The sequence below is a fragment of the Cuculus canorus genome, chromosome 2 (genome assembly GCF_017976375.1).
Source record: "Cuculus canorus isolate bCucCan1 chromosome 2, bCucCan1.pri, whole genome shotgun sequence".
Classification (NCBI taxonomy): domain Eukaryota; kingdom Metazoa; phylum Chordata; class Aves; order Cuculiformes; family Cuculidae; genus Cuculus; species Cuculus canorus.
In genome coordinates, this window is record NC_071402.1 from 104,074,880 (window position 1) to 104,088,629 (window position 13,750).

Below are 13,750 nucleotides of genomic sequence, written 5' to 3' on the forward strand. Positions count from 1 at the left end.
CCCAAGAAATCTTTTCCAACCTGGTGATACTATGATCTTAGGAAACGGAAGAATGGTTGCCAGAGTCCTGTGCTGGCTTGTTTCTCTGTCCGGGCTTTGTGCCCGGGTGTGGAACCGCAGATCCGCATCCCTCCCTCCTCTGCTCCCGCGGCTCCGGGCGGGCGGCGCTGACGCCCCCGCCCCGCCTCCCCGCCGCTGAATCCACCGCCGACACACGGATGGCGATCGATTCGCTCGGCTCGCCTTCCCCCCCACCCCCCTTCCTCCACCGCCCGGTTGCACGCGTGGTGCCGAGCCAGCGCAGAAGGAAGCGTGTGCTCCCCTCCATCCTTCTTTATCTCCCTCCCCGGTCCCACCGCATAGCTGAGCTCGCTGTGCTTTTCCCCCGTGAGCCATGGAGCGCAGGTTCACGCCGCTGGACTGCCTCCTGCCCGCCGGTACGGTGCCTCCCCCCGCCAACCCTCTGCCGCGGGGTGGGGGGGCGTGGGCGGAGCAGCCCGGGCGGTGCTTCCTGGGACCTGGGGGTGTGCCGCCCGCCCTGCAGCGCCCCGGCTCCGCCGCTCCCCTCCTGCCAACCTCCCGGGGCCTCCTGTTCGAGCTTCGCTTTGCCGAGCTCCGCTGCGAGCGGCGAGACCCCCTGTCCCGGGGCGCTGCATGTGCTCGCCCGGTAGGGCATCTTCGCCCAGCCCGGGGGTTCCCTCGCTTTCGTTTTCGTTTATTACCGCTTCAGCGTTAAAATTTGCATCTGAAACGCAGCCCCTTTGAGTTTAAATGGTATCTGCCACAGTATCCTTGATTTGCAGGGTAGAGCGCCCCAGAGAAACGTCGCTTTTGGCAAGGGGAAACCTGTGGGCTTGGTTTCCTCCTTGTGCTTTTTGGCTTCCAAGTTCCTGAGCATCCTGCCTTTGCACTCTCACCCAGCTTGTTACTTCAGTTCTGCTAGGCAGAGCTTTGGGTTTCTTTTGCAGGTTCCTTGGGTTTGTTTTGGGGATTCCTTAGGTTTTCCCAGGCTGTTCTTGGGTGTTCTGCTTTTGTGTAGTCTTTTTGACTCCCCGTGCAGTGAGCATTATGAATGTGTATCATTAACCTCATCGTCTCTATAAAGGATAGAGCACGTATGATAAGCACTGACTCATCTGCGTAGCTTGTATGCTGAAGGCACCTCTTCTTCAATACGTGTTTGCAATATCTAATTCAGTTGGGCTCAATTTGCTATTCAGTGGTACTGTTATAAATAGTAAATATTTTTAATTTTCTGTAATGTGATTTTAAAGCTCCTTAAAAATCATTCCAGCATAGCAGCTGAATTCTAACTTACACTGCTCTTTTCTACTCTTCTGGCAACGAGCCTTAAGCTGCTGTGGTGAGGTTTATGTTGATTCTTGTTTACTAGTAAGATCAGGAGGAAGGGAAGAGTTTAACAGCATGAGCACTTTTAACAATTCAATACATTTTTACACTTAGCATTTTAAAAGCATGTTTAAGGTCTTTCTACTATATTTTTTTAAGTTCATACTTTGCTCTAATTTTTAAAAACTTTGTGGTGTGTTCAAAGCTAGTAACAGGTAAAACTGCACTCGAGTCATTCTTGACAGAAATATATGTATTTGACTCTGCATACACGTGTGTGTATTTTGAGATGCATCGTTGCTTTGGATAGAAAGAGGAAATGAACATGGAGATGAGATTTTAACGGGTTGACTTTGATTCATTGTAGTGTGATATCCTCTTGTATGAAATGAGGAATAACTTTATGAAGTATATAGCAAGGTGAGACAAAAGTCTCTTAAGAATTTATCCCTGAGGAAGAACAGGCATCACTATCTATATTCTAAGGTAGTTGCTTTTGATAGGTATTTGTACGGTGTTAGGACTGCCACACATCTCTGGTTTTCAAGATGACTCATGGTTTCTTGGACCAGAAGCTTCAGCTGAGTGTCAAGAAGGCAGCTTCTTCTAAAGAAATGATCATTACAAGTAGACAAATTGACTTGTTTATGCAGGGCAGCGTGTCTATGAAATGCGTAGCGGTACTTACTCTGGAGTCTTGTCATTGTTACAAGCATTCAATACCAACATTTCCAGTTGGTTTAGTCTGCTCAAAGTATGCAAGGCTGAGCAGATTCATTTTGCAAATCCACAGTTATGTGGTATCCCACTGAGGAGCTCAGAAATAAAAGTGTTCAAAATTGGGTGGGGTAAATGAGGCTCCCAAATCCTTCTTGAGGAAGTACCAGTAGTTCCTCCGTCTGTTTGCTTCAGTGAGACATGTATCTAAGTATCCTGATAATATAAAGCTAATCTGTGTAGAACATGATGCTTCTTGGAAGCTAGACCTGGGGTTACACAATAGACCCTACAAGGTAGTAGTCATGGTGCCAAGGCTGGCAATATTCAAGAAGCGTTTGGACAACACCCTCAGACACATGGTGTCAGTTTTGGGGTTGTCCTGTGCAGGTACAGGAATTGGACTTGATCATCGTTGTGGGTCCTTTCCAACTCAGGACCTTCTATTTTTCTATGATATTGTCCCCTTGCCTTTAATGACATAAACATAGAGCAGTGTACATTGTGCTTCTGGTTGCTTTCTGAAGCCCTGTGAAAACCCAGTGGCATGTTATGGTGGGGAGAATGTGGAAGATTTGTCTCCTACGTTTGGAAATTATTAGTTACTTTATTTTTCTTTTTGAAGTTGTTAAAAAATTATGGTAATATTTATATGGAATAGAGCGAAACACTTATGTGTTTTGGAACCTAATATTAGTTACCTGAATTAAAATTTTCAGGGCCATGTTTACCTTGGTAATTTCAGTTAGTGTGGTTAGACGAAGTTCTTACATAGATTGTACATATCCATCTATAGCATCTGGTTGAAGTCCAAGTAGAAGATATTTGAATGCTGCTGTGCTAACTAATATGCTCCTCGACTTCTAGTGTTGTTCAGTCAAGCAGCTGGAAGAGAGTTGAAAATCACCGTACTACAGACAGAACGCTGTGCAATGACCTTCAGAATCGTGCTGATTACCTCAACGTAGTTTAGAGAGGGTAACAAGGCAAAGTTTAAACTGGGATTGAGCTCTGAATTTAAGTATTGCATACTGAAACCAATTTGTTCTTATTTCCTCATGAAACAACCCTTAAAAGGCTCACAGAAGTTCACTCTGTAGTCCTGTATGCTGCGAAAGGGTCAGGCAGAAGCCTCGCAGGGTGAAGCTGTGATGCAGCTGTTGTAGAAAGCTCATTATAATGTCACATGATGGCCTGTGAATCATGACAAGAGTAGCTTTGTTTCTTTTGGAGCATCCTTTGATAGACTAGACTTTTCCCTCCTGCCTTTTATACCCTTTTCTTGAACCATTGTTGCCTCCTGCTGCTTGTCCCAGGCTGTGCTGCAGGCACTTCTGCAGAGAGACAAGTTCCTAATTTATTATTTTAATACCATGAACTTCAGGAGCTGAGTATGCTATTCTTGTGGCTGCTTAAGAGTGGAAGTACTGTAGCATCATCTAGTCAGATTGCCCCTGAATACCACTTGAGACTCGTAGAAGGGCAGAGTGCCAGTTTACTAAGCTGTGTTTCCTCATAGGAAACATTTTACATTGTGTGGCATATTACAGCCTGATTCTCACTCATCTCCTGATGTGATTAATGATTCTTTGCCTTGCACAGTCCTTGAAGTGCAGCTCACTACTGGTTTTATCTACTGGAGTGATGAGAAGGAGGATACCTTTCTCAGTTTATAATCCGACAGCTCCCAATACAAATGTCTTGTCTTGTTAAGGTGGAAGGACTGCAAAGCAGTAGCAAATCTGGTCCTTCTGTGCCTTGCAGAAGGTTTGCTGGACCTGACCTTCCTATGACTAACAGGGAGCCTGTGCTACCAGAGAGGGTTGGTTCTTCCCTCTCTCCATTCCCCCACGCCCCAAGTCTTGTGACCGCATGCATCCTTAAACTATGCTGCGTTGACAACTAGTAATTAAGACTTAGTCCGCTGAGAAGAGGTTGGGCTAGCTTTGTCTCACTAAAGCAAGGTCATCTCCATGTCACAAGAAACAGAGCCACAACAGACAGGACAAAGACTGCTTCAGAATTCTGTGGAAATATATAGTTGTCTCTTTGTGCAAAGGGATGATAAAATTCTGCATTGAATTTAAAGCAAAGAGAACAAGAAGAGGCAACAATGCATTGTGAACGCTCTTCCATCATTCTGCGTGCTTGATTGTCTCTTGCTTTACTATATGTCTTCTCTGGAAATGTTACTGACTGTGAATACATTACCTCAGAAAGGATTATATCACCATATTCCTTTTTAAATGCCTTGGGCCCTAACTTCTTCCTTAATGTTCCCTTTTCTCTGTCACTAAGGACTGCAAGTTATTTTTAAAACAGCAACAGGTTTGCCATTCACTGAATGACCTCCAGCCTGGTGTAAGTGCTAATAACCATCTAAATACCCCTTCACTAGAGCTCTGCATGGTCTCTACAATGCATCATCTTGCAGTCTAATATGTGAAATTGTGTGGTAGAAATCAAGACACTCATGGGATTAAGAAAACATAGTTTCTGTTAGCTGTTGAACAGGAAAGGGATATGGGAAGGAGTGGAGTCCCAGACTGTTGGATAGGTCTGTAGTTGAACAGGATTTTGCAACTGCTGTTGGGTCAGACCAGTGATGTTTTCAGTGAATCAGATGGTACAAAAACTGTGATTGAGTTTACCCAAGTGAAAAAAATCTTATCGGGGTGTCAGTCCTTTAAGACTACTTCACTGGTTCCTCAGTGAAATTATCAAGCACTTCCATATGGCTGTTACACTCTTCTGTCTTTTTAAGTGAAACACATTTAAAATGCTTTTTCTTCATGTGGACGTTGCTGACCTGCTCCTGCTTTTCATTTCATATAAGTAGTAACACCATTCATTTAGTTGAGTTACATGTTTTTGAAGTAGATGTAAACAGTCAGCCTTGGACCCTGCTGGTGCTAATCTGCTGGGCTGGGTCAGCTGTTGTTCTATAAGTATTATTGTGTAGATTACTTACACTTAAGGTGCACTTATAAGTGAAGTGTTACAGATTGCATTTAGCTGACATAATCACTGTTAACTGCACCGCTTTCTTTTCAGTCTTTGCATCTAGAGACTGATGGATTTTGAAGTTCTCAACTTATTTAATTCTTTTTTTAAAATGCTTTGTATGCAGGTGTGTTATTTGGAATGGGTAAGCCATCTTTTACCATTTGAGCCAACAGGAATATGAATATACATTTACTTATTTTTGTACACACACACAGAGCCTTCTTTTGAAATGAGTTGGCATTGAAGCTGGTTCCTGTTTGTGTGGATGATAGATTCTTATCTTGTTCAGTGTCAGTGTACTGATAGTTCTGTATCTTGCGGTCACTAATAGGGCATAGCTGACACATAGGGGTGTGCGGGAGTGTGCATGTAAAAGCTAGCTTTACTTTCTGGAAGTGGAAAGCGAAAGAGACTTTTTCCTGTATGCAAAGCTCATCCAAGTCTGATTTATGGAAAAGCTGAATAAGAAGCAAAGAAATAAGGCAGTTTATTTACACTGGAAAAAAACATAATACATAGAGGTTTCAGAATTTTCAAGATCCAAAATAACAAATCCTAGGCATACTTGTGGATTTGCTTTAGATTTGAACATCCTGAGACATTAATCAAAGCTTAATCTGTGTGGAAAATAGCAGCATCAAGAATAAAACCTAAAATCAAAGCCTTAAAAAGGAAAAAGGCAGATAACCTAAAATCCACCTGAAAACAAATAAAAGGGGTAGAAGCTTCTCTTCATAAGTCAGTTCTCAGCAGCTTTCACTTTTAGTGAGTTTTAGGATGTAACCTAAGGGATTAGGGAATTTACTAGCTAGAAGCTTAACAAATTTGTTTCTGTGTGACATAGTAAAAATAATCTATGCTGTTTTCAAAGCCCTGTTTTTGAGAACTATGGGTAAAAGGAGAGGAGGGGGGATGTTCCCCTCCTCCTGAAGAAAAACCAACCCACAAACAAGAAAACCCAAAGACCCAGTAGAAAATCTTACCCAGTAAAAAATATATTAAATCAACAGGAGAGACTACTGATATACACTTGCTTGTTGGTACATTACAGAACATTCCCCATCTCTGATATATACAGAGAGAGGAATTTGTACTGTGTCTGGCAAGATAAACTAATATGATCTATTGCCAAATAATTTCAAGATTGAAAAGAATTGACTATTTCTGTCCCTTCCACCAAAATGACTATACCTGATCACAGCAAAGGTTAACCGGTTTTAATTTAAGAGTTTTGGCTTACTTCTTTTTGTAAATTATAGCTGTGCTGTGTTACAAGTAAGTAATTTATGGAAACAGGTTCTCCTTTCCATCCAACTCTGACCTTAAACATGAGAAATATGATTAACAGTGTTTGCGTAATATTTTCTTTGCGTAATTAAAAAGAGAATTGAGAATTTAAAGTTGCTACAGGAACATTCAGTTAGTTAAATTTTACATAGAGAGTACACATAGTAGCTTTTGGATTGCTTTTAAAGTAAAGCTATTGCTGTTACATCCAGTTGCAGTTCAAGCTGCTGGAAGGCTTTTCCTGTCATTTCCTAGCTTTGATTTTTATTTTGAATGGCAGTCAAATTTTTTCAGCACTAGTGCTGATTCTTTGTAGCTTATGTTGATGGATTGTCTGCCAGCATTCCTGTCTGGCAGGACAGAAGCTGGAGGGACACATGGGTTTATCAGGCCAATTGGAATAAATGGGAAGCTGGCTAGTGAATTCAGCAGGAGCAGAGCCTGTCCCCTCACGCTTTTGTAGCTGTTACTCCTGGTGTGAGTTCTGTTTTGGGTTGTTTTTTGGTTTGTTTTCTTTTGCTGTAGCCCTCCCCTCCCCTTTTTCCCAAATTATCTGGTCAGCATTGTTCCTGGGCAACACAGCAATGAAAGAGTAGTTCAGAAATATTTATACATACAGTTTTTGACCAAATTGTTCAGTGGTTTTGGTGGTGAACACTGTCTTTGTGTCTGACACAAAGTTAGTTTTGCTGCAAGAGGAAAATACGTTGATGCTACAAGGTAGTGGGGTCTCAAGTTGGTCATCTAGGAAAGCTTCTACTTCTGTGACAGTGTCAGTAAGAGCGTCTGTGGACCTGCTTGGTGGAGGCACAGCAAAGGCTGTCAGTAGAGGTGATTTCTTTGTTTTGTTTTGTTTTTCTTCCCACGAATATAGTTCACAGTTATGTATACTATATCATAGAACCCTATAATCATTTGGCTTGGAAGGGATCTTAAAATCTTGTACAACAAGATTAGGTTGCTCAAAGCCTGGCCTTGAACACCTCCAGGGATGGTACATCCACAGCTTCTCTGGGCAGCCTGTTCCAATGCCTCACCACCCTAACAGTAAAGAATTTCTTCGTAGTATCTAGTCTAAACCTACACTCTTTTATCTTAAAATACATGCTTATACAAGCATGTATGTTTCCATAGCAAAAAGGAACTGTTAAGTTGATGAAATCTTTGTGTATTAATATATATGTGTGAGATTTTGTTACTTTTATACTTAGAGCTGTTTTAGCTGTCTAGCATTGCTGTGTTATCCAGACCTAAGCATAGGCTGATAATCCAGTTGCTCAGGGGTGAATCCAAAGGATGCAGTTGTTGAGCAGCTGATGTGACTTAAGTCACGTGAAACTTCCCTGAAGTTAAATTGTGTCACAGAACAGCTGTGCAAATACAGAGTGGATCTCCAGGTGCTCCATTTTGAGACTTTGCACCTTTGGTAAGTTTTATGAATGTGGGAAATCCTGAAGGCTGAGGTAAGTTTTGTACTAAAGAGTTTGACCTCTGTATAATTTGCAATATTGCTTGCAAATTATCAAGATCTTTGTCTGGTGTAACTGAAAGCATCTAATGCAGATGCTTTAACACAGGCAATATTTCCACTTCAAGAAATGAGTGATCTGCAAGCTGTCCAGGGTAAAGCACAGCCTTGCCAGTGCCCTTTGTGTCCCTGCGTGGAGCAGTTTCACCGCCCAGTTTACTGTTACGTTTAATAACCATCTAAGCAGTATTTTGTTTTGTGAATCCAAAAGGAAAAAATGTTAAGGAGAGCAACTTGAGTCAAGCAGCTGAAGATCTGCAGCTTGGACACCTGGAATTCCAAAGGAAGTGGTATTGTGACTTAGATGCAACAGGAATAGCTCTCGGGCAGCGTGTGACTACTTTGTTTCATAATGAGTTGACCTGGGCATACTGGAGGTGATTAAGCTCTGCTATGAAAGCATCTTTCTCCATATTGCTATTTCCTGCTGCAAATGGGAAATTCACCTTTCAAGCTCCGTAAAGTAGAACTCAGTTTCTATTTTACTTCCAATAATAAAAAAATAAAAATTAAAAGGGGGCAATATTGAGGAAACTTTTGTTAACAGCAACTTAGTTTGGTGTTCTGGACTTTTGACAGTTCTTGAGAGGTCACTGCCACAAGACTTTGCTTCAAGCTGATGAAATAACTTTGACTGGATTTGAAGTAGAATGAAGGGTGTTGTCTGCAATCCCATCTTTTAAGGGTGGCAGCATATTCCTGCTGTTATTGAGAGTGCTTTCCTGTTAGCTCTTTTTTCCCAGAATCCACCGTGGGAATGACATTTAGTACTGTATGTGCAGGGAAATAAAATCACCGACATTAGATGTTCTTGTTTGAGCTGACTTGTAAGACTTTCACTTGGAAACTCTATTTTCTTGTTCCCCGTGTCTCCATTCAGATTACTGTACTGGTCAGTAGTAGTACTGCTGCTGTCTTAACCTGACTTGTAGGTAGTAAGGATTTTTGTCACTTGAGCCTGTGGAAGAATTTCTTCTTCTGTCTTAGTCTGCTGTCATGTCATAAGTTAAATTTTTGTGCCAACAAACCCCTTTAAGCCAGTAGAAAACTCGATCTATTATGTAATGTTTTGCTTTGTCTTCTGTGACCATTATTGTTTTATTCTGTTTTGGTTTTCCTCATACCCAAGTATAAGGCTTTATATACACAGCGTAGCAGTTGTGCCTTGGGAGGAGCAACAACAATGCTAGGGGAATATAAAATCCCTTCTTTTAGAGAACTCTACACCTCCTCAAGGAGTGTTTTCTGACAGGGATATGGGCAGTGTGTTGCAATACGGACATGCTCTACATGTCTCCTTTCACTGCAGTGGGCTATTTTTCCTGCTGATGGAGTGCAAAGTCTGTGTGAAATTATTAGTCAGTGTCTGGCTTCCCCAGAGAGGACAGGGAGTGATGAGAGCTGGGTCATGGCCTTGTGGTACCACTCAGTGGAGATGGCCATATGGTGTGGGAGAAGGGATGCTTAAAAGGGGTGTCACAACAGATGTTTGATAGCAAACTTGCTGCCAAAAGCTTTAAGTGCCACCTAGCTCCAGTAAGGTAGTGTTAGAGCTGTCCCAGGAGTGCAGTTAAGGAGGACTGCTGTTTAGATAACACACAGCGTAATTTATTATTTGCATTGGTATTGCGGTAGCTATGTTTTGTCAGGCAGATAAAGGCAGAACAGGACCCAGAGGTTTGGCACCGGAGCCAAACAAATTCATACTTGAATTAGGTACAGATTTTTAACATGGGAAAGTATAACCAACCATTTGAACATTGTACCTAGGGAGGTGGATTCTTCATCAGTGTAAATCAGTTGCAAGTCATACTTACATTGAAACAAGAATGAATTTCTGGCCATCCTTCACATGAAGGGCTGAGCTAGATTGTCACAGTGATCATTTCTGGCCTCTGAATCTATAAATCTGAAACAGTTCACTGAAGGAGAGACTTCTTTTCCTCACTATTTGAGTAGAGAAGACAGACTTGTGGGAAAAGAAAGGGACTGATATATCCTGGGGTAATGCAGTGTGGAGTATCAGGTGGCTGGTCTCATGTTACAAAGGAGGTCTTTGAGAACTGATAACAGATTTCTGGACTCTTGCAATATGATTCAGAAATTCAGGGGACTGTACTTCCTCCTTACGTTTTAAGCGTGTGCTATGTTTTTAAAATTAAAAAAAAAAAAAGCCCTACCCAGACCTGTAGTTATACTTCCTACTGCAGTGAGACTATTCGACACAGTGTGCTAAATTTACTGCTGGTTACTGTGAACAATCAAAAGCTTTAAAATTATTTCCGTAGATCTCCCACAAGGAGGAAGAAAAGACTTGAATTTAGACAGCAGAGCAAATAGGTGTGCTGAACTTACATAACGTTATGCCCAACTATTCTGTTTCTCACCCAGATTTACATTTACTGAGTATATTTGCTGAAATAAATAGCCAGTTTCCTTTGAGAACAAAGTTGGAACTGAATAAATGTAGGGCTTCAGAGTACTAACAAAGGGACTGAACTGTAAAATAATGCAGTTATCCAGCCCAAATAATGTAAATTAGAACAGCAGAGAGGAAATCTAAATTTAGGAATAAATAGGAAAAGCTTGTAATGTTTTGTTAGAGTTTATAAATGTAATTTTGTAGTCTGATCCTTTGCTGCTTAATATTCCATTTTCTTTTTCCCCCCAATGGCAAATCCATATGAAAAATGCTCATCGTCTTATGGTAAAAACAGTAGGTAGAATGAATTTTGTTCCTTTTCTTGAGTGGAGGAGCCTATCAAAAGAGGAAAATTTAGGAAAGAAAGCCTGCTGTTCTATTCAGTGGAAGAATCTTTGCAGCTGGCAGTCTGTCTGCACAGAAGAATTGTCCCATTCGTAGCTTCACCAAGAACATATGTAACAGACTTTGGAAATGGACACTAGTTCTGTTGCAGATGGGTGAGAAATGAGTTTCAACTGCAGCAAAGATGGCTTAAGTTAGGTAGTAGAGGAAAGAAGTATAAGTAGCAGGAGGAGACACTGGAATGCGTTATTTGAGAAGGTTTAGTTGTCCCTGTCACTGGGAGCCATTCCTTTTTAAAGGATAGATGAACAGGAATTATCTAGAGACCTGATTCGACTTAGGGGCAGAGGAATGGATTAGATATACAAAACTTAGATGTACAAAAGTGTAGGAGATTGAGTTGTGTATTTAAGACTCATATATGTAGAATCAGAGAGAGCTTCCTGTATGTATATCAGGCGCTTGAGGACAGGCTGTTTCTGCAGATCGTCTCACTTGGGTAGTTATCCTGACTGCAGCTGGACTACTCAAACAAGCAGGATTTAGTCTTGTGGTGTGAAGTTTCCGTTCTGTAAATTACTGATGCTTTCTACTGTAGTAGAATAACAGTATTTATCCAAACATGATTTTTAGCAAAATCACAGATGACACTGAAAGTACACAAATATGTGAAAAGGGTTATGAGGAGTGAAGCGGCATAAGTTCCAAGATAGAGTGAAAACTGCGCGTAGCAACTGCTGTAAATTTGCCAGACAGTGAAATCTATCTCTGTGACTTAATTTGATTGATTTCCATACTGCTGCTAATTGGTATTTGAATTTCTACAAGTTTCAGAGAGATTACTTTGAAAAAATGTGAACAAGTTCTCTTATTCTGTTTATTTTTACTTATGATGTTTTGTATTGATAAGAAATAGAAGTGTCTTCTAGAGACTGACAGGTGTTTTCTAGGAATCTGCTTTATCTTGGTGTCCAAAAGGAACCTCAGTTTTTGAGAAAGAATGTTTCTGTCAGAAAATGGCTTCTAATTTTTTTTCACAAACTCAGAGCATGTGTTTCTGAGGGAAAAACAGCAAAAAAAGTGCACCTACAAAGAGTTTCTTTATCATATAATCCACTTTATACTGACAGAATTAATTTATTTACTTTTTGTGCATGTCGCTATAGAGACAAACCCTGTTGCCAATGTAATTTAAACGTCGTTATTATTTCCATTGAGAAAGCATGCTTCAAAACGCAGGGTTCCTGGTGATGTGAAGAACATTAGTTATGGAATCTGTGTGCAATGTGTTCATCTGCTGTGTTGACAAATGGTTAAGGTGAACATCCACTCTTTCTTCAGCTTTAAAAATCAGAATGGATGGCAGCATTGTCAAAACATGTCAGCACTTGAATGGTGGTATGCAACAAACCACTGGTTCCACCACATATCTTGGCACACAAATTTAGACCTTGAAACAAATTATATTCTTACTATACAACTGTGGGGTTGTTTTGTGTTGGCTGGGTTCTTTTAGTTGCTGTCTACTTAAAGTTTGAGCTACTAACCTAGAAGACTCTAGCACTTCGGAAAAGGCACTGAAATTTTTTGTTTTGATTCAGGAAACAGCTGTGTTTATATTATGAATTATTCTTAACCGTCTGCACATTTAATTTATTTTGATGGTCCTGGATATGCACGTCAAATACCAGTGGGTGGTAGTTCATAATAGTTGCTTAATAGAAATAAAATATATCAAGATGGTAATGGGAGAAGAGGAGGCAGAGGAGGAAACTGGGGAAGAGTATATTCTGGACTGCTATATCATAAACCGCTGAATAGTCTGGAGTAGCAAAAGATATAGGTGATTTCCCTAGGGAAGGGAATAGATGGTTTGAATCTAGTATGTTTTCTGCTACAATTCTCACAGTAGGCTCTGACTACAGAGGATATAGAAGGTAACATCTAAAAAAAAAACAACAGAGGAAAGAAATGTAGCATGGTGCAGGATTAAATACAAGTAGCCTCTAAATGGTGTGTTGGCTTGCATTTACTTGATGGATGCTGAATGCCACTCTATTTTTTATTTAGAGGACAGCACTCTGCCTGACGGGACAAAGATGACATTTTATTCTTCAGGGGCATAAAACTAGTTTTCTTAATTGTTCCTGACATTTTGTCATTCAAGCTATGAGCTTCCTTAGAGGATAGAAGGAAATATGCAGTCTCCTGTGAGAGTGGAGCATGAGGTGAATGAGTTTAAGCTTTGAAATATGCTAGCATCGGCACCAAATCCTGAAATGATGTTGTCAGACTTCCAGAATAAGACAGTGGGGAACAGTGTAAAATACCTAGGGTATGTTACAGAGGTGGATACAGTAAGTTTCTCTGAATATAATATAGAAAACTCTAGATTAGGAAGGCAGTTACGTGCAGCTTTATACTTCTGAAGTTTAGATTTAAATAGAAGTCTGAACTTTGAATGTATAATTTCTTTATTATTTTAGCACTCTCAAGTCCTCATGGGAGATCTGTGGTAGAGGAGGTAGATAACAAAATGCTGTTCCTGCTTTGAATGCTTTAAAATCTCGTCTTGCACAGAGGAGCCCCCTGGCTGAGCCTAGCACTTCCATGGAGTCCTACTAAACATGGAGGTGCCTAGAGCCTGTGCAGAGCTGTAGCTGACAGCACTGGCAGCCGAAAATCTCAGCAGCTAAATAAGTAGCTAAAAAAGTAGGTCTTTGCCAAAGAGGTGTCATGCAGATCATTACATTTATATGGGAATTCAAAGATAGCTAGGCATGTGTTGTTTAGAAAACACTCTGATTCTCTTCTTATGATGTTCTAAAAACCTGATAATTCATTCTAGTTTTTGACATACTAATGTTTTACAACATTTTGTATGTGTTAAGGAGGTCTTGTCCTGACACTGCGGAGGTTCATTCAAGTTCATTGTTTCTTAGGTGTTATGTATAAAGTTGTATTTTTTTTTTCTTCATAACCACTAAATTACTTTTTGCCCTAAGCATTAATATTGCTGGTTATTCCACTATTATGCAGGTGTCTCTGGGAAAGGCTCTTGTGTGCAGTGAAGTGCAAACTGTAGCATTTTATCT

The 13,750-nt window shown here is 40.7% G+C and overlaps 1 protein-coding gene across 3 annotated transcripts in view; it reads left to right on the forward strand.

The window, feature by feature from the left end:
• The first annotated feature begins 246 nt into the window (after positions 1–246).
• TPK1 (thiamin pyrophosphokinase 1) overlaps positions 247–13,750 on the forward strand; it is a 303,110-nt gene continuing 289,606 nt past the window's right edge. Inside the window, exon 1 of one of the 3 annotated variants that reach the window (XM_054059844.1) lies at positions 247–437. In XM_054059844.1, the coding sequence (XP_053915819.1) occupies positions 395–437 (43 nt within the window). In that variant the 5' untranslated portion in view covers positions 247–394. Of the gene's footprint in view, positions 438–576; positions 668–13,750 lie in introns of those variants that run through there. The other 2 variants (XM_054059842.1, XM_054059843.1) reach the window with 2 other exon arrangements.